The 24,690-nt window shown below is 45.0% G+C and overlaps 1 protein-coding gene across 7 annotated transcripts in view; it reads right to left on the reverse strand.

The window, feature by feature from the left end:
* The window catches only part of CAMTA1 (calmodulin binding transcription activator 1), a 1,175,303-nt gene that overhangs the window by 670,450 nt on the left and 480,163 nt on the right, over positions 1–24,690 (reverse strand). For all 7 annotated transcript variants that reach the window (XM_039912082.1, XM_029064835.2, XM_039912081.1 and 4 more), the window contains exon 4: positions 11,912–12,047. In XM_039912082.1, the coding sequence (XP_039768016.1) occupies positions 11,912–12,047 (136 nt within the window). The remainder of the gene's footprint in view (positions 1–11,911; positions 12,048–24,690) is intronic.

Here is a 24,690-nt window from a genome sequence, read left to right on the forward strand (position 1 = left end):
TTCAATGCGGCAGTACCTCTAAATTGCTCTGGGCAAAGGCTTATGGGAAACTCCTTTGATGGATCAGGTAAAGCCATCACTAGCCTTCCGCGGTCTGGGGTCTGGGAGTGGGAGGGAAGGAATGAAATACCAGGGCTAATCACAGACAACCAAAATCAACCTATTTATTTACTGGTATTAAGTGCTTACTATGTGCACTAGGCACTGAGAAAAATACAAGCTAATCAGGTTGGACACAGTCCATATCCCGCCTGGGGCTCTCAGTCTTAATCCCCATTTCGTAGATGAGGTAACTGAGGAATGGAGAAGTTGTGACTTGCCCAGGTCATACAGTAGACAGTGGTGGAGCTGAGTTAAGAACCCAGGTCCTTCTGACACCCAGCCCTGTGCTCTATCCACTAGGCCATGCTGCTTTTCCATTGCCAACCCAACTTGATACTAACCAGGACTCAACATTATTAGCTAACTTATAGCAGTCTCTCTCCAACTCCTCTGCTCCCCAGTCCCCGCTTCTGTCAGCAGGAAACTGCTGATATGAAAGGATTGGGAGGTGGGACCCATTAGGAAAGGCAGAAGACAGGAATAGTTCTCCAGTAGAAGAGCACAAGGGCTGACTTAATAACTTCAAGTCCACGAGGAGTTATTATTCTGAGGTGGTAACCAGCCATTACCGTTCTCTACTGAGGGTAGAATAAGAGAACATAGGCTTGAAATGAAAATGGCTTGAGTGATATCACCTAGATATAGGAGAAAATGAGTCGGCCAATAAGGATGGAAAGAGCCCGGAATCTAGTCTGAGGGAAGACGGTAGCATTTCCATCCCAGCAGACTTTTAAGAAAATGGTAAAAACCTTCCTCCCTGGGTAGTTTGACTACGGTCCTGTCTGGAAGCCAGGGGATGGATTTGATGATCTCTTAAATTCCTTCCAGCCTGACGAGTCCAATAAAACCAGAACAAAGGAGGAGCCTTTTGGAGATAGCTGAAAAAATTCCCTGGTAGAAAAGACGCGTGATATTACTGGGCAGGAGATCAGGAAATTCAGAGGAAATTAGCAAGTTTTTCAGATGCTCAAAGTAAGCCAGAGCAGAAACGCTCTCAAATGAATGACTTACTTGCGAGCAGCTTAGAGAAGGTGGTGCTTACAGTGCGAGTCCTTCCAGAAGAAGCAGGAAACCAAAACTGGCCTCGTGGAACGCAACAGTGAAAATCCATGACCAGTGCCAGCAGCTGAAGGGTACTTCCCCCCTCAATTTATCGGCCCTTTTCTCCACTGAGGAGCAGAAAAGTCTTTCACCTTCAGCTCTATTTTCAACAGCTTTTTCTTGGCACGCATTAAGACGGCTGGCTGAACAAAGGGAACCTAATTAGTTTGCAAACTCTATAGCTCACCTCCGATGGTGACTAAAACCCATGTAAATTAAAGTGAATTGGATCAGGCCTTCCGAGGAATAAGCTTGGAGATTAGCACTGCCTGAGTGATGGATCTCACAAGTGGTTGCTGACTCCAGTAATAATAACCTGCTTGCTGATGACAGGAGCAAATTCCACCAACAATATCAGGGAATTGAGAGATGAAGACGATCAATATTTTACGATTCAGGCAAGTGAAGGCCAGAGATATTCTTTACCCAACGCAAACAAGCTCGTCTGGTCATTTACAGAGACGGGGAGAAATGTACGGTATTGGGTTCTTTAAGATCCATTCCCAGTTTCTAGCTAGGTTCATAAATTATGCTTACCAACATCAAGGTTGTAAATTTGGGGAACTTCTAACTTGTTTCTGCCACCTAACAGTGTTCTAAGCAGAGAGGAGTCCTTGGTGAGTTTTGACATTGGTGTTCAAGGGTTTGCGTAGTAATTGAATACGTTAAAATTTCCATACATGTCCTTGCGGGCTAATCTGCGATAATGTTAAGGGACTGTTATGATAATAATTAAGTACAAGTTCTGCATACCAAATTGATATTCTGCAGCTTTACTTTCACAGGGGAGTTCCTATCTTAATAAGGCTCAAATCAAGTTTAAAAGAGGAAATCACAAAATATTTTACATATTATAATATGCAGCAGAAACAGAGAAGGGCAGAAGGTGTAAAGACATTTCTGTACAAACTGTACATCAACAAGTTCCATTCCAGATTTCAATAGGACAGTCCACCGAATCGGGATATTGCCCGATTCAAGACGTTGGTCTACAGATGTTCCGGTGGTAGACCATCTTCCGTGGTACCTGAGGAGATATAGGATCCAATGTAGGCTCCAACCCTCGCATTTTACAGGGTGGGCGGGGGGGGAGGGGGTGTAGGATCCCACCTCCACATTTTACCAAGTGAGAAGAGTGTAGGATGCAAGTTCCATGTTTTACAGACGGCGTTGTGGGATCCAGCCTCCACATCTTACAAGGGTAGGTGTGGGATTATTATTATTATATTACACTCTCCCAAGTGCTTAGCACAGTCCTCTGCACACAGTAAGCACTCAATAAATACAACTGAATAAATGAATGACCTAATCTCCGTGATTTATAGAAGTGGGTATGTGAGATCCAGCCTCCACACTTTAAAGGGGTGGGTGTAGGATCCAACTTCCACGTTTCACAGAAGGGGGCTGTAGAATCCCCCACATTTTACAAATAGTGGGGTGTAGGATCCAACCTTGACATTCTATAGAGGGAAGGGAGTATAGGATCCAAACTTCATGCTTTTCAGAGGGAGGGGAGAGTAGGATCTAACCTCCATGTTTTACAGAGTCGGGGAGTGGGGGGCTATAGAATCCAACTTGCACGTTTTGCAGATGGGGAGTTTAGGATCCAGCCTTCAGGATTTACAGGTGCGAGGAGGGGGGGCGGGGTGTAAACTCTAATCTCCACATTTTACGGCAGGGTGGGGAGGTAAAATGCAACCTGCACTTTTTACAAATTGAGGGGAGGGGGACATGGAGGATCCAACCTCCCTGTTTACACAGCCTTGCTGATGGGAAAAAACAAAAATCAGTTTAACGAAGCATTTTTTCCAAACCACCAACTTTCCACTAGTCCTTCAATCCATCAATCAGTAGTATTCATTGCCTTCTGATGCAAAGCACTCGAGCAGCTTGAGTAAGGGATAAGAGACATGATCCTTGCCCCGAAGGTGCTTATACTCTAATGGGGAAAACCTGACACAAAGTTACGTAGAGAGTGGGATAAAGAGAATGCACAAAGATGGATAGGCGAAGAAAGAAATGCTTAAATATCAAGTATGTAAATCGATAAATACAAAGCCACTATAGGTGATCGAGTACAAAAATGCTGAGGAAGTAGTTGGGAGGATATGACCCGGGGAGAAGAAAATTAATTAGAGAATACCACCAGGGGAAAGAGGATTTGGGAAAGGCTTTGAAGATGGGGAAGGGCTCTGCTCAGCCAGATCTAAAGAAGGAAGGAGATTCAGGCAGGAGGAAGAGTATGAGCAGTCACGTATATTTGACAATAATTACTATCAGAAACTTGTAGAAGTATAGTACTAATGCTGTGGCTTGGATTTATCATTTTCATTAAAATTCTTACTGGGTTTGGTCTCAGGCTCATGTTTTCAGGCCTTGTTACCATTTGATGATTATTCTATTGCTCTGAGACTTGGTTAGTAACCAGAAAAGGCAATACTTTGGAAAGAAAATTGTTCTTTAACATAGTTTTATTTATATATATTAATGCCTGTCTCCCCCTCTAGACTGCAAGCTCACCGTGGGCAGAGAACATGTCTACCAACTCTACTGTACTATATTCCACCAAGTGCTCTGCACACGGTAAGCATTCAATAAGGACCATCAATGATGATGGTGCTGCAGGGTAATATAAAAGGTACTTGCACCCAAGAGTTGGGAAGTTATTCTTTCACTCCATTCATTTAATTGTATTTACTGTGTGCAAAGCACTGTACTAAGCGCTTGGGATAGTACAATATATTCCATGCCCACCAGTGTCTTCATAGAATGTGTGTCCAGTTGTGGTCATGGTTCTTTATAAAGATTATAGAAAAACTGGAATGGGTCCAGAGAAGTCAAGCACAAATGACCAAAGGGAGGGAAGGCAGCTCCTGTGTGGTAAGATGACGGGAACTGGGGGATTGTATAAACTAGAGAAAGACGGCTCAGTGATGAGGTAATACCTGTTTCCAAGTGGATAACTACTTTATATGAGAAGGCAACTGACCAGAATTTTTCACTGGCCACTGAGGAGTGAACAAGATGTCACTCACTAAAATAACTATTATTATGGTATTTGTTAAGCACTTACTACGTGCCAAGCACTGTTCTAAGCACTGGGGTAGATACCAGATAATCAGGTTGTCCCACATGGGGCTCACAGCCTTAATCCTCATTTTACAGACAAGGTAACAGCCACAGAGAAGTTGTGGTTTACCCAAGGATTAGAACCCACGTCCTCTGACTCCCCAACCGGGGCTCTTTCCACTAAGCCACTAAGCTTTTCCACTAAAAAGATCCTGACTAGCAGAATGATTGAATGTGAAATGGCTCTGTCCAAGGAAGTTGTGGAGTCCTCATTTCTGGAGATTTTCAAGGAAAGTAAAAACACCCATCTATGCTGTACGATGTGGTTGCCCACTTTCTCGGAGGCAGGAAGCTGGATCAGATGATCTCCTGAAGTTCCTCTCAGCTCAGAGGTCCGCAACCAAAGGTCAGGGCTTTAGGTAAACAAGGCAACGCCAAGGGCTTTATGTGGCATGGCTTCTCCAGCTTCCCTGCCGACCAGAACTCAAAATTTCAGCTCAAAAGGCCACTCATCCTCTAATGCCCGTTTCCAAGCACACGGAGACCACAAGCTGTCTTGGGAGTGCCCTGTCTTAACTAAACTTCGGCTCTCAGCTCTTGATCTTCGCCGTACACAGCCCAGTGTGAATCTAGTAGCGGGGCACCCACAGTCTGAAAAACTAATAACCCATCTTCAGGTGGATCGATTTAGACCGTGAACTCCGACAGCCTGTTCTCTTCTGGTTGGGCAGCTATTACATGGGGAAGGTCTTGGGAGACTGGAAAGGATGCTGAAAGTTTTTCCTCCACCTTTCATCATTCCCCTCCTTGCTAGTCTAGAGTACTTCAAATCTCTTTTCTCCAGAGCGTTCAGAATTATTTAGTTTCACTCTGTTGTGGAGAGGCCTCCTAGGAGTTGAAACTTTCTGAAACTCAAAGGAGAAGATGATTACATGGGAAGAGGAAAGCAAGTCCATTTCACAGCCAACCATGCAAAAAAACACACAGCAATAACAGGCATCCATGTTGACGTTGCTGGTTCAAAATGCTGCTTACTGTTATTTATTAGTTAAAATTTTAATTATATGAATTGAGTAGGGACATGTCACCAGGGATACTAACTAATTAGAGTTTAAGGAAGGGACTATGGATTGGAGATCCTGCATTGATTCCACAGCCACCCATCTAGGTAACAGGAAATTAATTTCTAACTTGCCAGTTTACTAGCTGGGTTGCTTTTTTCAATTACTTCAATGATTAAAGATCCAGAAGAGCATCGCAGAGCAGATTCGCGGTGCAACTCCACTCAACCATTCCCTCCTCAGTAATGCTTTGGGTCCGGGGGAGGGGAGGATGTGGGTGCTTTACAGGGAAAAAAAAAACATTTCTCCCCAAAATTGTCCACTCACCCCTTCTAGGATGTGGCCAACAAATGGCAGTTAGGAATCATTGAATTTTTCAAGACAAGCAATTATTGCTCTAAATTCGTTTATAAATAGGCTTCCAAGTTAAAACCAGGCAATGTGTGAATTCTTTTTTCATCCCTTCTCTCTGAATGTGGCTGCTTTGAAACTTCATTAGCCAACTTAGTTCCTCCTTGTCTATTAATTGCTGTTTTCAGAACTTGACTTGGACATTATAACTGTTCTTGGCTGGCTATTTTGTAAGTATTTTTCCATCAGCTACAAGTATGATACCTATTTATCTTCGGGCAGCAAGCAGAGCTGAAATGATCTGGCAGTGCCACAAGGCAGACAGTTATTTCATGCCCTGTTAATTCCTAATGCGGTAACTACAATATCATTCCAACTTTAAAAAGAGTGGGGTTTTTTTTTCCCAAAAATCTGCTGTTCAAAGCCTAAATAAAGAACGTCACTTCTAATTAGATGAAGTTCAAAAACACAAACTTGATCTCTTTCTTATTGTAGTTGTGAAGAGAGGTGGATGTTAAGGCAATTAGCGAAGAACTAAAGAAAACGCTTTTATTTTGGTGGAGAGGGAGAGGGACAATCGGAGAGGTCTAGAGAACAGAACTGGGCCTAATCTATAGGGCTGAAAATACAGCTCAAAGGTGATTTCAGTGATTTCTTTGAAATAGATGGGACGGGATGACAAAGTGGCGGGGGCAGAGAGGAGGGAAGGGGCTGACGAGATGCCCGTCTCCATTAGCTCTGGACCGATCAGAAATTTACTCTCCTTCCGTGAGGCCAGAGAGGTGGCTCCACAAGGCTTTTGGAAGAAAGGCACAACCATCTTCCACTAGACGAAGCTAAAAGATATTCGGAAGGCGAAGCGGGCTCCTGGGTTTGTATTCCTAAGGTGACCGTCCTGTCTGGATACAAACGGGGAAGTTAAATTGGAACTGTCTGCTTTGGTGGGGAAATGCCATTTCTTCCCCACTTGGGCTGCCGGAGGCCGTCTGCAATTTTTAAACAGGCCCAACCACTTTTCGATGCGGAGGAGAAATAACAGGCTGATTCCACTGGCCAGTGTCAGGGTGGGAGTGTTGACCTTGAGCTGCAAATATACCAACAATACGATTCAGTTGTGCAGTGAGGAGGGAGTCAGGTTTGCCAGTGTGTTATGAGGCTTTGCTATCAATTTTGGGGGGTTATTTTATGGCATTTGTGAAGCACTATGTGTCAAATGCTGTTCAAAGTGCTGGGATAGACATATATAAGTTAATTAGGTCAGACATAGCCCCTATCCTGCATGGGGCTTACGATTTAAAGTAGGAGGGAGAACATGTACCTCTATTTTACAGTTGAGGAAACTGAGGCACAGAGAAGTGATTTGCCCCAGGTCACACAGCAAGCAATTGGCAGGGCTGGGGTTACAACCCAGGTTGTTCTGATTCCTAGATCCATGCTCTTTCCAGAAGGAAAGAAGCAGCAGAAGCTTCTTCTTCTTGGAGAAGCAGTGTGGCTCAGTGGAAAGAGCACGGGCTTGGGAGCCAGAGGTCATGGGTTCGTATCCCGGCTCTGCCACTTGTCAGCTGTGTGACTGTGGGCAAATCACTTAACTTCTCTGTGCCTCAGTTCCCTCATCTGTAAAATGGGGATTAAGAGTGTGAGCCTCACGTGGGACCATCTGATTACCCTCTGTCTACCCCAGCGCTTAGAACAGTGCTCTGCACATAGTAATCGCTTAACAAATACCAACATTATCATTATTAGGCCGCGCTACTCGTAGAACAGACTTGAGCAAAAGAACCCAGGGTTCATGGCGATGCGACCGTTGAGTAAACAAAATTAACACAAATGGAGGCTCTTCCGGCTCAGCTCAAAGGCAAACATTTTTTGCCATATGGTTACTGCGATGTGGGGATGTAGGCTGTTTTATAGCTTGCCTCCTGCTATCAGGAAAACTTTCAAAGCTTCCACTCAAAGTGCCTCAACTACAACCGGGCGGCAGAAGAATTTTTAGTCAGGCCACGATTTCTTCTTCAAAACACTTTGACACAGAAACTCCCTCTCCCCTACCTACCTGCCAACCTTTCTAATCTTAGACCTAATGACCACAGCACTACATGTAATTGTAAACCTTTTAGAGCCATCTTTTCTTTTGTATAAAGAAAATCCAAACCAAGAGAGGAACTAGCAACTCCACCAGCTTCAAAAGAGAAGCCCCCTATCCTTCCCAGTGCTCCGCGCTGAAAATCAATGTGCTTTGGAGCGACGGCTTACACAGAGCGCTCAGAGGTTTAACAGAATAAAAGAAAAATGCTCGGCTGAGGAGTGGAGTTGTTGGGATTTTAAAGTTTTCCTGGCCTGGGGGAAGACACTTAGCAAGTTATATGATGGTCGGTATACCTGAAAATCTTTATAATGCCCTTGAATGGGAAAACGGGGCCTGCACGGCTCAGAGAATCATGTGGCTAACTATTGCAGCCTGCCTATCTGGCTCTCTAATCAATGGTGGCTTTTTCAATCTAGCCACCATTTGCAGCTAAGGGGCAGGATATTGAACACAAGATGGTTTTAGAAATTCCCATGTCTGCGATCAGAAGTGCAATGCCCAGGCTCACCGGGGATCGAACATCTTCGGCGAGAAGACATGCCTAGTTGGGCTTCCTGGCTGAGGAGCCAGGGTAGATGTGTGGGAGCAAGTTCTCACGGCCCAGAAACTAGGGCAGCAGTACATCTGCTCTGCGAATGCTATGCACCAGGCCTTGCTGTGCTTTGTGAGTGAGATTGGCCAGCCAAACTCCGTCATGGGATGGGTGGTCACCTCTTTTGCCAATTCCCCTGAATGTTTTAATAATTTTGGAATTGATTAAGACCTCATTATGTGGCAAATCCTGTGCTTAGCACTGGGATAAATCAGATTGGACAGAGTGCCTACGCCACTTAGGGTTCATCATCTCGAAGGTACACAGAACGGGTACTTTAGACTCATTTTATGGACGAGGAAACTGAGGCACCGGTGGCTTAGTGGAAAGAGCACGGGCTTGGGATTCACAGGTCGTGGGCTCTAATCCCAGCTCCGTCACTTATCAGCTGTGTGACTATGGGCAAGTCCCTTCATTTCTCTGTGCCTCAGTTACCTCATCTGTAAAATGGGGATTAAGACTCTGAGCCCCACATGGGACAACCTGATTACCTTGTATCTACCCCTGTGCTTAGACTAGTGCTTATCACATAGCAAGTGCTTAACAAATACCATCATCATCATCAAGTGACCTGCCCAAGGTCACACAGTGGGCCAGTGATAGAACTGAGATGAGAACCCGGGTTTCCCGACTCCCATGCCTATATTCTTTCCACTACGGAATTCCTCCCCCGAATTAAGATTTCCACAGATGGGGAGCATCTGTATAGTGAAAGAGCATGGGATTGGGATTCAGAGGATGCGGGTTCTATTTGCAACTCCACCACTCACCTGCTGCAAGACCTTGGGCCAGTCAACTTCTCTTCATCTTAGTTGTCCATCAAAAGAGTCCTCCCTCCTACTTAGTTTGTAAGCCCAGTATGGGATAAGGACCATATCTTGTATGGACCTGATGATCTTGTATTTATCTCAGTGCTTAGTACAGTGCTGGCACATAGTAAACCCTTGAAATATGTCATTATAATAATAATAAAGATAATGGGATTTGTTAGACACTTACTATGTACCAGGCACTCTACTAGGGGCTGGGGTGGGTATAAGCGAATAGGGTTGGACACAGTCCCTGTCCCACGTGGGGCTCGTGGTCTCAATGCCCATTTTACAGATGAGGTAACAGTCACAGAGAAGTGAAGTGACTTGCCCAAGGTCACATAGCCACGAGAAGCAGCGTGGCTTAGCGGAAAGAGCCCGGGCTTGGGAGTCAGAGGTCATGGGTTCTAATCCCGGCTCCACCACTTGTCAGCTGTGTGACTTTAGGCAAGTCGCTTAACTTCTCTGTGCCTCAGTTCCCTCATCTGGAAAATGGGGATTAAGACTGTGAGCCCCACGTGGGACAACCTGATCACCTTGTATCTACCCCAGCACTTAGAACAGTACTTTGCACATAGTAAGCACTTAACAAATGCCATCATTATTACGACCTTCATGCCCCCCAGGTCCGCGATCTATGCACTATCCCCTGCTGCTTCTCGCTAGCAGCAGCATCATCACTCAGTGCCCTCCATTCTCCTTCCTTAAAAGTGGCAAGGCCAACAAGAGAGCCATTTCGTCCCCCATGCTGATTTTCTTTCAGCTTGCAAACCCAAGTCTGCTCTCCTCCCCGGGCCAGACATTTACCCTGTGGGTATTCATGGAAATCGTACGGAAGCTGTGCGGATTTCCCTCCTACATGATCTGCAGGCACCAGACTGCCTCTGGAACGTGTGTCTACACATTTGTGTGGGAACCACAAATAACCCAAAACATAAACACTGCCTAAAAATAACCAGAAATCATTTGGAATCCGATCTGTGATCATTCCAATTTATTGCAAGGGGGAGAAAATAAACTCTGTGGCTTTTTCAGGCTCCTGAAACCTTCCATAAATTTACAGGAGAATAACATCTGAGTCACACCTAACAAAAGGTGAAAAATTCCACGGAGCTACACGAAGAGGGATCGCTGGCCCGTGTCTCATTCTGAACTCTGAAGCCTGATGCCCTCCTAGTGCAGAAGGGGCCCTGAGCTATGTGATCAAAAGAGTTCTCAGCCTTCTCTGGCCCAGTTTGGCTCATTCTCCCTCTTCCCCACTGGGCCCCTGTTTCCGTGACCCTTGGCCTAGCGGGATCTGTTCAGGTTGGCATTGACAGCACCTCTGAGATAACCCCCACCCCCCACTTAGTTTACTATAACAAATGACAAACACCACATTGCTATCAATATTCATGAGCGTGCTAATATATTTGTACAATCAATGGTCACAGTTCTATAGGTGGGCTTCGGAGCCGTGCGTCTGCGGTAATCTGCATTTTAATGTCCCATGCAGTCAATTAAATCATGCTGTGCAAACACAGAGAAGAGGAGAATTCAGGGAGTAGGAATTTCTCGTTCAGAGGATTTTCTTTGTTCATCATCATAAAGCATTGTTATTAGGTGTAAAAAAAACATAAAACAAAACTTATCTCTCTCTGTGGGGTAATATAATAAAAGCCATTTGATGCTATTTTTAACAGCCATAAAAGCACATGATTAATGTACAAAAAGTCAGAGTGACAAAGTGGAGAAAGGAAAACTTCAGCCTGTAAGGACGAGCCATCGAATTCAAGTGGTTTGCTACTCCAAGCTATTAATCTTGCCACACAACAACTAAGGCCCAAGTGGAAAACACACCCAGTTGCTAACCTTTACCCAGGGATTAGAAATCTCTTCTGCTGAAGTCCTGACCGGACATGACTCCATACTCCCTTCAGATCCCTGCCCTGAGAATGCATTTGGGATGCTCGTGGTAAAACTTCAGGCACCACTCGATAAGAGATAGAGTGAACCTTGGGACCCCGATACCAGATCCGAGCTCCTGGCATTTCCATGTAGCCCTGGCATTTCCCGGGGCCCTGACAAACCCTCAAGGAAACCAGATGTAGGAAAATCAACTAAACCCCAGGTCCTGGATGTGGCCTCAGTGTTCGAGACACAGCAGAGCACTCGGGGACTGAGCCCACCAAGCCCTAGGTCCCACTGAATGCCAGATAAAATGGTTTACAAAAGCTCCAGGCCCTGAGTTTCCAATTTGCAATGACTCCTAGGGTCCTCCGAGTCTTTTCCAAATGCAAACGGTCAAAGCCATGGGGACTTTGGTCACCCTGCACTCCCGGCAGCCGGCACTGCCCAGGGAATCTAGGAAGAAGATCTAGGGGATTTATGTTCCGGTAATTAGCTCCGGGAAGAGGCTCCTGGCCCTGGAAAAGATTGGTTAACCCACCCTCAATTCTCTAACGGTCCAAAACCGTAAACACTCCCAGAGGCAATACAGCAAGAAATACTATGCCACCCTGGCAAATCCCAAACTGGGCACTAGAGGGGCTCTGAAAACAAATGCAGTTTGGTCAGGTTCAGGCACCCCGGACCCCCTCAACGAGGTACCTGCAGGAGGGAAGTGTCTCCAGAACCCCAGCATACACAAAATTCCTTTGCACAAAGCCCAGGAATCCCACATTCCTGGGAAGCCCTCACATTCCCCGCGGGAGCCACGACTTTGACAAAGGGAAAAAGCACCACCTCTCCGAGCCTTTACCTCTACTCCCTGGACCTTCAGTTTCATGTGATCCTCCCGGGTGGTTTTCCCGTCTTTCCTCTTTTTCCAGCAATATCCATCTTTCCTGTATTTCACCTTCTTCCTGTTGTAGAGTATCATCGAACCATTCTGGGGTCTGAAAACACCAAACAGTTAAATTACCAAAGAGAAGTTTATTAAGAAAGATATCATAGGCCAGTAAAAGTCTCTACAGAAAAGCAATATTCTACATTTGCTGTAACATAATTTTTCACCTTTTATTGCAGCGCCTTGGATTAACCATGTTTTATGGCCCGCAAAAATTTGCTTGTGGATTTTGTACCTAATGAATTAAATGTGTCAATGATGGGTTTAGAAAACATCCTCTTAGTAATACCCACCGTCTAATCAAGATATATGATGTCGGGGCTGCTGAGCTATGGACTGAAAAGTAGACAAAACAGCATGAGAATGAGAGAGATGCTTCTGGTACTTTGGCAGATTGCAATATCTTATCTCTTTGAGAAGAATTTTCTACACACATCTATTAATCCATCAACCGGTATTAGGAAATAAATAAGCTTAAGAGAGAAGACGGATGACTCCCTTAAGCGCAAACAGACAAACCAGTCTCCAAATGCTTAGATTCCCCGCCATGCATTCAGGTCTGAACTGCGACAGGGAGAACATTCTTGGTCCGCCTCCGTAGCATTTAATCTCCTGATAGTTCCCATTTAGGCTTCAGCTGGCAGAGGCCCGAGTTATTGACAGGTAAATATGTTGGGCCAGGATACAGTCATTAGCATCTTTATTTTTACCCTCCCGTCTCTCAAGACGACATTTTGCCATATGCTAAATGGAAAGAGTAGGATTGCGGTCCTTGTGTTACATTTTTAAAACCTGAATTTGCTAAAAAGACACCATGTATCACTGGCAGACAGCATTACTGTAGATGGCTACAAAAATTTACAGTGCTACATTAGTCACAGTAATTTGACTTTGGAACACCAGGACCCGAAAGAAATACAACACACAACACTAGCAGCAGCAGACACCATAAACCAACACCCGAGTCACATTTTAGCGGGTGACAGCTGATGAACTCAACTTCTAAACTCACCCAGAGTGAGGAGAAATCAGGCATTTTCCCCTCCTTCTGATTTCTGACACTCCCTTGGGCAGTCTGGACTGTCAGGGAGGTTTGGGCCAGCTAAAGGACTAAGCTCCACCGGTAAAGGCAATTCTGTCCAGCCACCAGCTGGACAGAAACTCTTTAAGGAAATGAGTCAGAGGAAGGTGTTCATCCTTTAGTAGTAATATTGGCAGAAGCTGCAATAATAGTGCTTGGATAGATGAGCCCTACCCCAAAGAGTTTATAGTCTAACAGTGGAAACAGACCTAACAATATATTTGAAGTCTCCACCCTAATCAAATTCCTCTATCTGACCACAGCCTCCTCACCTGCCTTCTCTCCCACACGCTCCCTGCCCACGAAGCTGGCCTGTTCCCCCACAGAAAGCTCTGATCCTTTGAACCTCTCCAGTTCTCTAAAATCATCTTGCTCCATACCCAATCTATCTTCTCAGTGCATATCTGCACCCTCAATACCATCCGCTCAAACCAACTCAAGTGCCTCGCTCCCCTGTTCCTCCACTGATCTCGTACCATTAATTCACAGTTCTGGATCACCTTCCCAATTTGCTTTCTTCGCTCTCATACAAAAGCTCCAGATCACTCCTGGTGGAAATCCAGACCCAAGCCAACCTCATCCTCACCTGCTTTAATTCTGCCCCCTCCTCCACCTGGCAACAACATTTTTCCATCTTTTTAAAAAAAAAAAAAAACCAAAAATCTCTGCCCATTGCCTGTGCCAGCAGTTTCATATGTTTAACTCCCCTTTAAATCCCTTCTCCCATCTCCTCCCTAATGAACTGGCCATATACTTTATCAATAAAATTCAACTGGTGAAATCTCCCTACAATCTCCCCTACATCTCTACTCTCCCCTCCTCTTCCTGCCCCCTTCTCTGTCTCTCCCATCTTTCCCAGCAGTATCTCAAGTAGAAATCTGCCTCCTCTCAAAATCTACCCCACCTGTACTTCCAACATAATGCTGCCTTTGCCCCTTTTCATGACACTTGCCCCCTCCCTGACCTTGATTTTGAACTGTTTCACTTTGCAATGGCCTCTTCCCCACTACTTTAAAACATGCTCCCCTATTCTAAAAAAAACATCTGATCAACCATGGCTCCCTCCAATTACTACCCCCCATCTCCCTCCTACCATTTCTCTCCAAACTCCTTGAGGGGGATGTCTACAGCCAGTGTCTTCATTTCCTTTCCTCCACTTCTCTCTGACTCCCTCCAATCTGGATTCTTCCCCTTTCACTCTATGGAAACTGCCTACTCTAAGGTCACCGATGATTCCCTTCAGGCCAAATCCCAATGGCCTCTACTCCACCCTAATCCTCCTTGATCTTTCAACTGCCTTCAACACGGTGGATCACCTTCTCCTGGAAACATTATCCATCGTTGGTTTCACAGACACTGACCTCTCCTGGTTCTCCTCCTCTCTCTCTGGCTGCTCCTTTTATTGGCAATAATAATAATAATAATGGCATTTGTTAGGCACTTACTATGTGCCAAGCACTGTTCTAAGCCATGGGTAGATACAAGGTAATCAGGTTGTCCCACGTGGGGCTCACAGTCTTAATCCCCATTTTACGGATGAGGTAACGGAAGCACAGAGAAGTTAACTGGCTTGCCCAAGGTCACACAGCAGACAAGTGTTGGAGCCAGGATTAGAATCCGCATCCTCTGACTCCCAAGCCCATGCTCCTTCCACTAAGATATGCTACCTACTTTTCAGTCTCTTTCACAGGCTTCTCTGATTCCCACCCCCTAACCGTGGGTGTTCCTCAAGACTCTGTTCTGTACCTCCTATTCTCCATCTACAGACACTCCCTTAAAGAACTCATTCACTCCCAAAGCTTCAACTACCATCTCTTTGTGGATAATTCCAAATCTACCCCTCGAGATCTGCCCTCTCTGTTTTTCTGCAATTTCACATTTTCACCTTTTTCTGGATATCCCTACTTGCCTATGCCACTGACACTTCAAACTTAACATGTATAAGACAGGACTCCTTGCCTTCCCACCCAAACTCTGTTCTCCCCGTGTCTTTCCTATCACTGTAGACATCACCACCCTTCCTGTCTCACAAGTTCTAATCTGCATATTACCCTCAACTCAGCCCCCTCCTGCAATCCACATATTCAGTGCTACCAAGTCCTGTAAATTCTACCTTGAAAACATCTCTAGAATATGCCCTTTGCTCATGATCCAAACTGCTACTATATTGTTCCAAGCACTTATATTCCAGCTTGATGACCACATCGGCCTCATTTCTGACCTCCCTGCCTTCTGTCTCTCCCCACTTCAGGCAATACTTCCCTCTGCCCAGATCCTTTTTTTTCCCGGGGGGTGGGGGGGGTGGGGAGGGTGGCATATGTTAAGTGCTTACTTAAGTAATGGACTAAGCAGTGGGGTAGATTCAAGATAATCAAGTTGGACACAGTCCCTGTCCCACATAGGAATCACAACCTTAATTCTCATTTTGCAATGAGGTAACAAACACATAGAAGTTAAGTGACTGGCCCAAGGTTGTTCAGCAGACAAATGGCAGAGCCGGAATTAGAAGCCAGGTCCGCTGACCCCGAGGACCATGCCCTTTCCACTCGGCCACATTGATTCTCCCCACTCCTCAAGAACCTATTGTGGTTACCCACTCAACATCACCTCAAACATAAACTCCTTACCCTTGGTCTTAAGGCACCCAATCATCTCTTGGGTGCGTGCGTGGTGAGAAGCAGCGTGGCTCAGTGGAAAGAGCATGGGCTTTGGAGTCAGGGCTCATGAGTTTGAATCCCAGCTCTGCCACTTGTCAGCTGTGTGACTGTGGGCAAGTCACTTAACTTCTCTGTGCCTCAGTTCCCTCAACTGTAAAATGGGGATTAAGACTGTGAGCCCCACGTGGGACAACCTGATTCCCTTGTGTCTACCCCAGCGCTTAGAACAGTGCTCTGCACATAGTAAGCGCTTAACAAATACCAACATTATTATTATTATCTCTTCCTCCCCTACCTCATGTCACTGATTTCGTACTACAATAATAATAATCATTATTAAGGTATTTCTTAAGTGCTTACTATGTGCCAGGCACTGTACTAAGCACTGGAAGCCACTGTACTACAACCCAACCTGCACACTCCACTCCTATCCCCAATCTACTTACTGTACTTCAATCTCATCTATCTCACCACTGATCCCTCGCCCTGAGCCTCCCACTTGGCTGGAACTCCCTCCTCTTCCATTCAGACTGTTAGCTTGTTATGGGGGAATTAGCCTGCAAACTCTGTTGTACTGTACTCTCCCAACTCTGTTGTATTGTACTCTCCCAAGTGCTTAGTGCAGTGCTTTACACATGGTAAGTGTTCAAAAAAAAAAGCCACTTCTTAATTCACATACACTGCCATCAATCTCCCCACCTTCAAAGCCTTATTAAAATCACATCTCCTACATGAGGTCTTCCTTGAGCTCTTATTTCCCCTACTCCCTCTCCCTTCCGGGACATCTATGCTCTTGAATCTGTACCCTTTAAGCTCTGGATAGTTACCCCACTCTCAACCCTACAAAATTTATGTTGTACATGTCCATTGCTAACTTTAGTGGCTTTCTCCCCATTTGGAGTGCAAGTTCCTTGTGGGCAAAGAATTTGTCTATGAATTCTGTTGTAACACTCTCCCAAGTGCTTACGTTTGTGTTCTGCCCATGGTAAGAACTCAATAAATACCACTGATTGATAATACATACATAAGAGCTGAGGAAGAGTACAAATAAATACATAAATCCAAAGTGGCTGGATCTTGGCTTGGGTCTCTTACGGCTCTTTTCTGAAGAAGCTCGGCAAGGAGAGGAGCGACTTTGCTGATGCCATTGTTCTAGAGATTCACCCACAGCAGGTACCCACTACACGTTAGATGCAGTTAGTTCTCTGAGTTGGAAAACGCCGCCACTGACAGTGACATTACACTTTAACACTTGTGTCAAGGGAGCAAACCCCTTGGCCAGAGAAAAGCCAAGAGAGAGGAAAGGGTTTTTGGATAGCCACCATAGCCACCGCCAAGCCACCATTCATGAAAGTCTGCAGCTCATGTCAAACAATCGTATTTATTGAACGCTCATTGTGTGCAGAGCAGCCAGTCGGTCAATCTTATATATTGAGCGCTGTGCTTGGGAGAATACAATATAACAGATCGAGGACCCTAACTGCTCACATCCCTGGATTCCTAAACAGGTGACCTGTGACCCATCATTTCCAGGGATCTCCTGGTGGGGAAAAAAAAATTATTCTGGCAATTCCAGACTCAAGCACCACCTTAATGTGATCTGGAGAGCAGGGAAAACAGCAGCTTTTAAAATTGCATCTGGGGACCTAAAGAAGTGGTCGTTCCAGAAGCTAAGTCCTAGGGACAACCCATTAATAATGCTTTCATTTTCCATATTTGGCTACACACATCATCCAAACACTCCATCTGGAAGACAGGAACTACAAGCAGCATCCATTCGGTTCATCCATGTCACCCAGCTATGATGTGGGCCCTTCACAATCAGTCCATTCGAAACCATAGTCATCCTCCAGCAACACACAACCCTTCACTGTTTCCTGGGCCTGATGCCACTGAGTTGTGTCGCTGCTGGGTGACAAATCCTTCCAGCTCCTAAGTTACCTAGCAACCGAAACCTTCAGGACCCAGGAACATTACCCCTGCCACAGCTCTGCTCACAAACACTGGTCATTTGTTTCTCGAAGGCCTTGCTCAAAATGGTGGCCACTCTCCTCCACTGCCCTACCTGGGCCTTGGAAATTTACAAAACCAAATCTGGAGACTGGACAGGCCACTAAGTTGCCCCACCATGGATCAGCTATGGTTCTGGAAGGGATAGGAGCGGGACCGTAAGATTCAGCAAGAGATCAGAACTGCAAAGCTGCCTGGGGCATTCTCTCCTGGGTTGGGAGAGAAAAGAACAGAGATTATTGAAGAATCTATGAATAAAAAGAAATACTGCCTAAAGTAGGGTGGAAAACAGAAGAGGGAGAAAATAGGGAAGACGGAGTGGGTGAAAGGGGAAGAGACTATGAGCTGTGGGTCCTTGGCAGAAAGAGAATGGGAATTATGATTATTATTACTGTTTATAACAACAACAATTCTTATCATCATTACTAGTATTATTAAGGTATTTATTAAGCACAATGTGCCAGGCACTGTTCTAGCACAGGGGCATATACAAGATAATCAGGTTGGAAATAGTCCACGCCCCGCTTAGGGCTCACAGTCTTAAATCCCATTTTACAGATAAGGGAACTGAGGCACAGATAAATTAAGTGACTTGCCCAAGGTGACACCACAGAAAAGTGGTTGAGTTGGGATTAGAACCCAGGTTCTTCTGAGTCCCAGGCCTGTGCTCTACCCTCTAGGCCATGCTAGGATGTGGTAATGATGTGGCATTTCTTAAGCACTTATCATGTGTCAATACTGCACTGGCATGACAAATCAGACACAGATCCTGTCCAACATAGGACTCACAGTCTAAGTAGGAGGGAGAAAGGGCCCTATCCCCATTTTACAGAAGAGGAAACTCAGGCCCAGGTAAGTGAAATCAGCTGCCCAAGGTCACACAGCAGGCAAGTTCTCTAACTCCTAGGCCTGGGCTCTTTCCACTAGGCCACACTGACTCAGTCACTAAGGCTCCCAAAACTGGGATCTCCACTGGAATTTTCCCCACAGCCAAAGTGCTTGAACTAAGTTATAAAGGCTACAAGACTTTGAATATTTACATAGATAGATGCTTCATATTTTCAGTGTATAAACTGAACGTGGGTTGGCCTCCATGATCCATGTACAGTACATTCCCAAAATATGAAGTCTGTTCATCTATTACTGGCTGTGAAAACCCCCACATATCCATTGATAGATAAAATTATGCATCCGTTATATATACATTTCAATAGGGAAAGAATACAGGCTTTGTTATTCTGCACCTTGCCATTTGGAAAAGCTCTAGAATCTGATGTCTGTCTCTAGAAACTACTGTCTCTGAGAATCTCTATGCAGAAAAAACACAGTGAGGCCTAGTACTGGCCTGGGAATCAGAGGAACTGCGTTCTAAACCCAATTCAGTTACTTGTCTGCTGTGTGACCTTAGGCAAGTCACTTCACTTCTCTGGGCTTCGGTTACCTCATCTGTAAAATGGGGATTCAATCCTACCCCCTTTCTACTTACAGTGTGAGCCCCGTATTGCAGAGAGAATAGATCCAAACTGATTAACTTGTATTTACATGTGACACAGGGATTACGTCCAATGCGATTAACTTGTATTTATCTCAGCGCTTAGAACAGCGCTTGGCACAGAGTAAGTGCTTAACAAGTACCATAACTTATTTTTATTGATATTTTATAGAGCAGCAGTTTGCAGTTCCCCACTGAGTTTCAGACTGGGGCTGTAGAGGCTTTCTCTAACAAACTCCTAAATAGCCCATCTGCCCTCATCTTGGCACTTGGCTGTGTACCCCTTAGGGACTTTGATACTTATTCCAGCCCCACAGCATTTATCCCCTGGAAGTGAATTTCCTGCCACTTAGAGTTTGATGTTATGAGAAGCAGCGTGGCTCAGTGGAAAGAGCACGGGCTTTGGAGTCAGAGGTCATGGGTTTGAATCCCAGCTCTGCCACTTGTCAGCTGTGTGACTGTGGGCAAGTCACTTCACTTCTCTGGGCCTCAGTTACCTCATCTGTAAAATGGGGATTAAGACTGTGAGCCCCACGTGGGACAACCTGATTCCCCTGTGTCTACCCCAGCGCTTAGAACAGTGCTCTGCACATAGTAAGCGCTTAACAAATACCAACATTATTATGTTAAGCAAGACTTTCCAGTCTATATCACAGCCAGATCTGGGCAGGAAATGGGGCAAGCCAGGTCAGGGATCAAGTTTCTGACCTATGTAAGTCTCTGCAACTCTCTTCCTTGTCTCTGAAGGGATATAGCCTCCTTCACGTAATCTGTTTTAATACCGCCCCCCCTTTGCAGACTGTAAACTCCTGTGGTCAGGGATCGCATCTACTAACTCTGCCTTATTGTACTTCCCTGGGGCTTAGTACAGTGATCTGCACACAGAAAGTGGTCAATAAACATCCCTGATTGATCCTTTTATTTTACTATTTCCCCTATTTAGAGTTTAGTTTAATGTCTGCCTTCCCCTGACCACTGCAGCTCCTATGGGCAGTGATCAGGTCCACCAACTCAACTGAACTTTCCCAAGTGCTCAGCACAGTGCTCTGCAGATAGTAAGCACTCCATAAATACCATTGCTTGATCTCCTAATCAGATCGGTAAATAGTCTGCAAACCTCCTTAGGATTTCAGGAGGGATTTTATTGAGCCGTCTTTATGAACATGTAACAATGTCCTTTATTATACTGCAAGCTACTTGAACAAAGATGTGTCTTTCTTCTGTTGAATTCTCCCAAGCTCAATCAATGCTATTTATTTAGTACTTACTATAAGCAGACAACTGTACTAAGCACTTGGGAAAGTACAATACGACAGAGTTGGGAGACGTGATATCTGCCACCAAACAGGCCCTTAAGCCGAGTCAGCTCACCTGTCTTGAAGCAGTGCTTACAGGACAACAATCCCCTGGGTGAGACACACATCTCATCATCATCATCATCATCTTGGTATTTGTTAAGCGCTTACTATGTGCAGAGCACTGTTCTAAGTGCTGGGGTAGATACAGGGTAATTAGGTTGTACCACGTGAGGCTCACCGTTTATCCCCATTTTACAGATGAGGTAACTGAGGCCCAGAGAAGTGAAGTGACTTGCCCACAGTCACATATGTGACAAGTGACAGAGCCGGGAGTCGAACCCATGACCTCTGACTCCGAAGCCCAGACTCTTTCCACTGAGCCATAATAATAATGTTGGTATTTGTTAAGCGCTTACTATGTGCAGAGCACTGTTCTAAGCGCTGGGGTAAACACAGGGGAATCAGGTTGTCCCACGTGGGGCTCACAGTCTTAATCCCCATTTTACAGATGAGGGAACTGAGGCACAGAGAAGTTAAGTTGCAGATCTCCTGGTGAGACTTGCAAGGAGAATGTTTGACAACAGTATACTAAATAGTTGCTATACGAGAAACTGAGAAGGAGCACATGGAGCCTCAGAGAACAGAGAAAAATATCTTCAAGACACTGTGAAGCAGGTTCTCAAACAATACAACATAGTCATGAAATTTTGGAAAAATCACTTCTGCAGAAAGATGAAACTGGTGGGTCGAATAAAAGAGATTGCTTGCCTAAAGCAAAGGCTTAATGAAAACACAATGTAAGGCAGTAAATGGTATTAATTGAGCACTTACAGTGTTCAAGGCACTATATTAAGTGGTTGGGAGAGTAAAACGAAGTAGGTATACACAGTCCCTTCCCTCAAGGTGCTTAAATCCCGTGAGTCAAAAGCAGAGTCATGAACACAAAACCCAATATGGGACAAACCCACCTGTGCTTCGTACAGTGCTTTGCACACAGAAAGCACTCAATAGATATCACTGACTGACTGAGTGCAGTGAGGACCTAATATAATTTGCAGGAGTATGTATCAATCCCACATCAACCTATTCAGTCACTTTTTCAGGCTTTAGTAGGACCTCTCTATCCATTGTTTGTTTCCAAATACTAGGCTTTTTCCACTAGGCCAAGCTACTTCTCAGATTGAACGTGCAGATTGAATGAGAGAGATGAGTTAAGGATAATGCCAAGATTACGGGCTTGTGAGACAGGGAGGAAGGTGGTATTGTCTAGGATGATGGGAAAGTCAGGGGGAGGACAGGGTTTGAGCAGGAAGATGAGGAGTTCTATTTTGGATGATTTTAAGTTGGACTGATAGGTGGGACACCCAAATAGAGATGTCCCAAATGTGAGCCTGCAGAGAAAGAGAGAGGTCAGGGCTGGAGAGAAAGATTTGAATCAATCCAAAGCATTGAGAACAAATAATGTGCAGGGCACTGTACTAACTGCTGTACACCACAGAAGATGTGGGACTTACTCTCCAGGAACATACATCTTACAGGAGACATAGACCCAAAATGATGTTGCGAGGTGGGCAGAATCAATTTTTTAGAGTTCAGTCTTTGCTCATTGGGTGAGTTCTAAAATAGGTCATCAAAGTCCACGACTTAACGTGAAGTAGGTGATGAGACTGGCCAAAGCTACTCTTTCTGGCAGCATAGCGGGGTTCTACCTCAGTCTTGTTGCCCTTGCCTGTTAAAAACGAGGGTTCTTTTGTGTTTCTTTGTGGAAGACTCTTGGTTGAATTCTCTAGACACCAGTTCAGAAGTGATAGGAATGTTCTCAGGGTCCTCCCTGTTCTCCCTCCTATTTATACTATGAGTTCCATGTGGGGCAGGGGTTTTGTCCACTGTGACTAACTTGTATTTACCCAAGCGCTTAGAACAGTGCTTGATACACAGTAAGGGCTTAACAAATAATACCAGAAGAAGAAAGGTGGCTTTGGTCAGTAACTAGGCTGACCACTTTATTTTTAATTATTGTTTTGGAGGAAGTATGTCCAGGCCCCAGTGTTTGTGCGTCAGAGGACCCGGGTTCTCATTCTGGCTCCGCCAGTTGTCAGTTGTATGACCTTGAGCAAGTCACTTACTTCTCTGGGCCTCCAGTTCCCCATTTGTAAAATGGGAAATCAACCCTGTTCTCCCTTCTACTTAGACAGTAAGCTCCATGTGGGTCAGGGGCTGTGTCCAACCTGATCATCCTGTATCTACTCAGTGCTTAGGACAGTGCTTGACTCGTGCTAAATGTTTAATGAATATTATACTGCTACTACCAATAATAATAATTTACAGATAGGAAGAAAGAGAGACTGGAAAAAATAGCTATGGGAATGCCTGAAATAGTACAGTATGTAAATCAAGGGGATCAGAAAGGATACACTTGATTTTGATGGCATAAGTAGGGAGGTAGTGCAAAATTGGTGAGGTGATATTTGGGAAGATATCAATCAGGGAAGAGAAAAATTCATCAGGAAAGACATCCTAGAGGAGGTGGGATTTCAGAAAGCTTTTAAAAATGGGGAGAGAGAGATTTGGTCTGGCAGGCTTGAAGGGAGAAGCAGAAAGAAGGGTAAGATGAGAGGTCGGAGGCTGGGGAGATGCCAGTGAGGCCCACTGAGTAGCCCAGCTTGAGAGGAATAATAATACTGTTAATAATGTTGGTATTTGTTAAGCGCTTACTATGTGCCGAGCACTGTTCTAAGCGCTGGGGTAGATACAGGGTAATCAGGTTGTCCCACGTGATGCTCACAGTTGATCCCCATTTTACAGATGAGGTAACTGAGGCAAAGAGAAGTTAAGTGACTTGCCCACAGTCACACAGCTGACAAGTGGCAGAGCTGGGATTCGAACTCATGACCTCTGACTCCCAAGCCCGTGCTCTTTCCACTGAGCCACAGCATTCGGGAGAGTACCATAGAAGTAGAAGACAATCCCTGCACTCAAGAAGTTTAACATCTATGAGACTAGATATAATCAATTGACTAGTAGGAGGAAGGAGCAGCAGGGCCTAGTGAACAGGGCACGGGCCTGGGAGTCAGAGGACCTGAGTTCTAGTTTCAACCCTGCCACTTGTCTGCTGTGTGACCTTGAGTAAGTCACTTCACTTCTCTGGGCCTCCATTCCCTCATCTGAACCATGTGGTTCAGGGACTGGGTCCAACCTGATTACCTCATATCTATCCCAGCACTTACTACCGTGTCTGGTAAATTCTTAATAAATACAATAATAATGATAACAATAATAATAAAGGGATGAAATAGACTATGTGGACACACTAAAGTAGGCAAGTCAACATGTGCAAAAATTGTAGGGGGGGTTTTGAGCGCTTAACTGCTGAGGGGATGTAAAAGGGCTGAGATGAGAAGCTGGGAGAATGAGACTCAAGGTGAGGAACAGTGACTTGGGGAAAGCCTTCTAGAGGAAGGGGGATTTTTAGAAGTTTCTGAAGAAGGGGAAAGCTGCGGTCTGGCAGATTTGAATTGAGAGCGAACTCCAGATTACAAGTAGGGAGGAGCAGGGGTCGGAATGCAGGAGGATCTAGAACAAGTCACAGTGAGAAGTGTGGCCTAGTGGAAAGAAAGAGCACAGGCGTGGAAGTCAGAGGACCTGGATTCTAATCCCAGATCTGCTACTTGCCTGCTATATGACCTTGAGCAAGTCACATACTTCTCTGTGCCTTAGTTCCTTCATCAGTAAAATGGGGATTCCTATTCTCCCTCCTACTTTTACTGAGAGCCTAATGTGAGACAGGGACTGTGTTCAACCCAATTACTTTTCTATCCAGTGCTTGGCACATAGTGAGCGCAGGACAAATTAAAATCAATCAATGGTATTTATTGAGCACTAATTATGTACAGAGCACTGTACTAAGTGCTTGGTAGAGTACAACAGAATTAACAGACATTCCCTGACCGTAATGAGCTTACAGACAGACATTAATATAAAAGTCAGATAATATTCCATTATTATTATTAGTACTATTATTAGGAGACCTCAGAAGGAAAGGAGAGTGCCAGCTGAAGTGTAGTATTCCCAAGCACCTCCAAAAGCATGAACACACCTATGTTCCCAGAACCCAGAAAATCCCTTTCCTTTTGCCCATTAAAAAACTGCCCCTG

Source organism: Ornithorhynchus anatinus, chromosome 5 (assembly GCF_004115215.2).
Source record: "Ornithorhynchus anatinus isolate Pmale09 chromosome 5, mOrnAna1.pri.v4, whole genome shotgun sequence".
NCBI classification, from domain to species: domain Eukaryota; kingdom Metazoa; phylum Chordata; class Mammalia; order Monotremata; family Ornithorhynchidae; genus Ornithorhynchus; species Ornithorhynchus anatinus.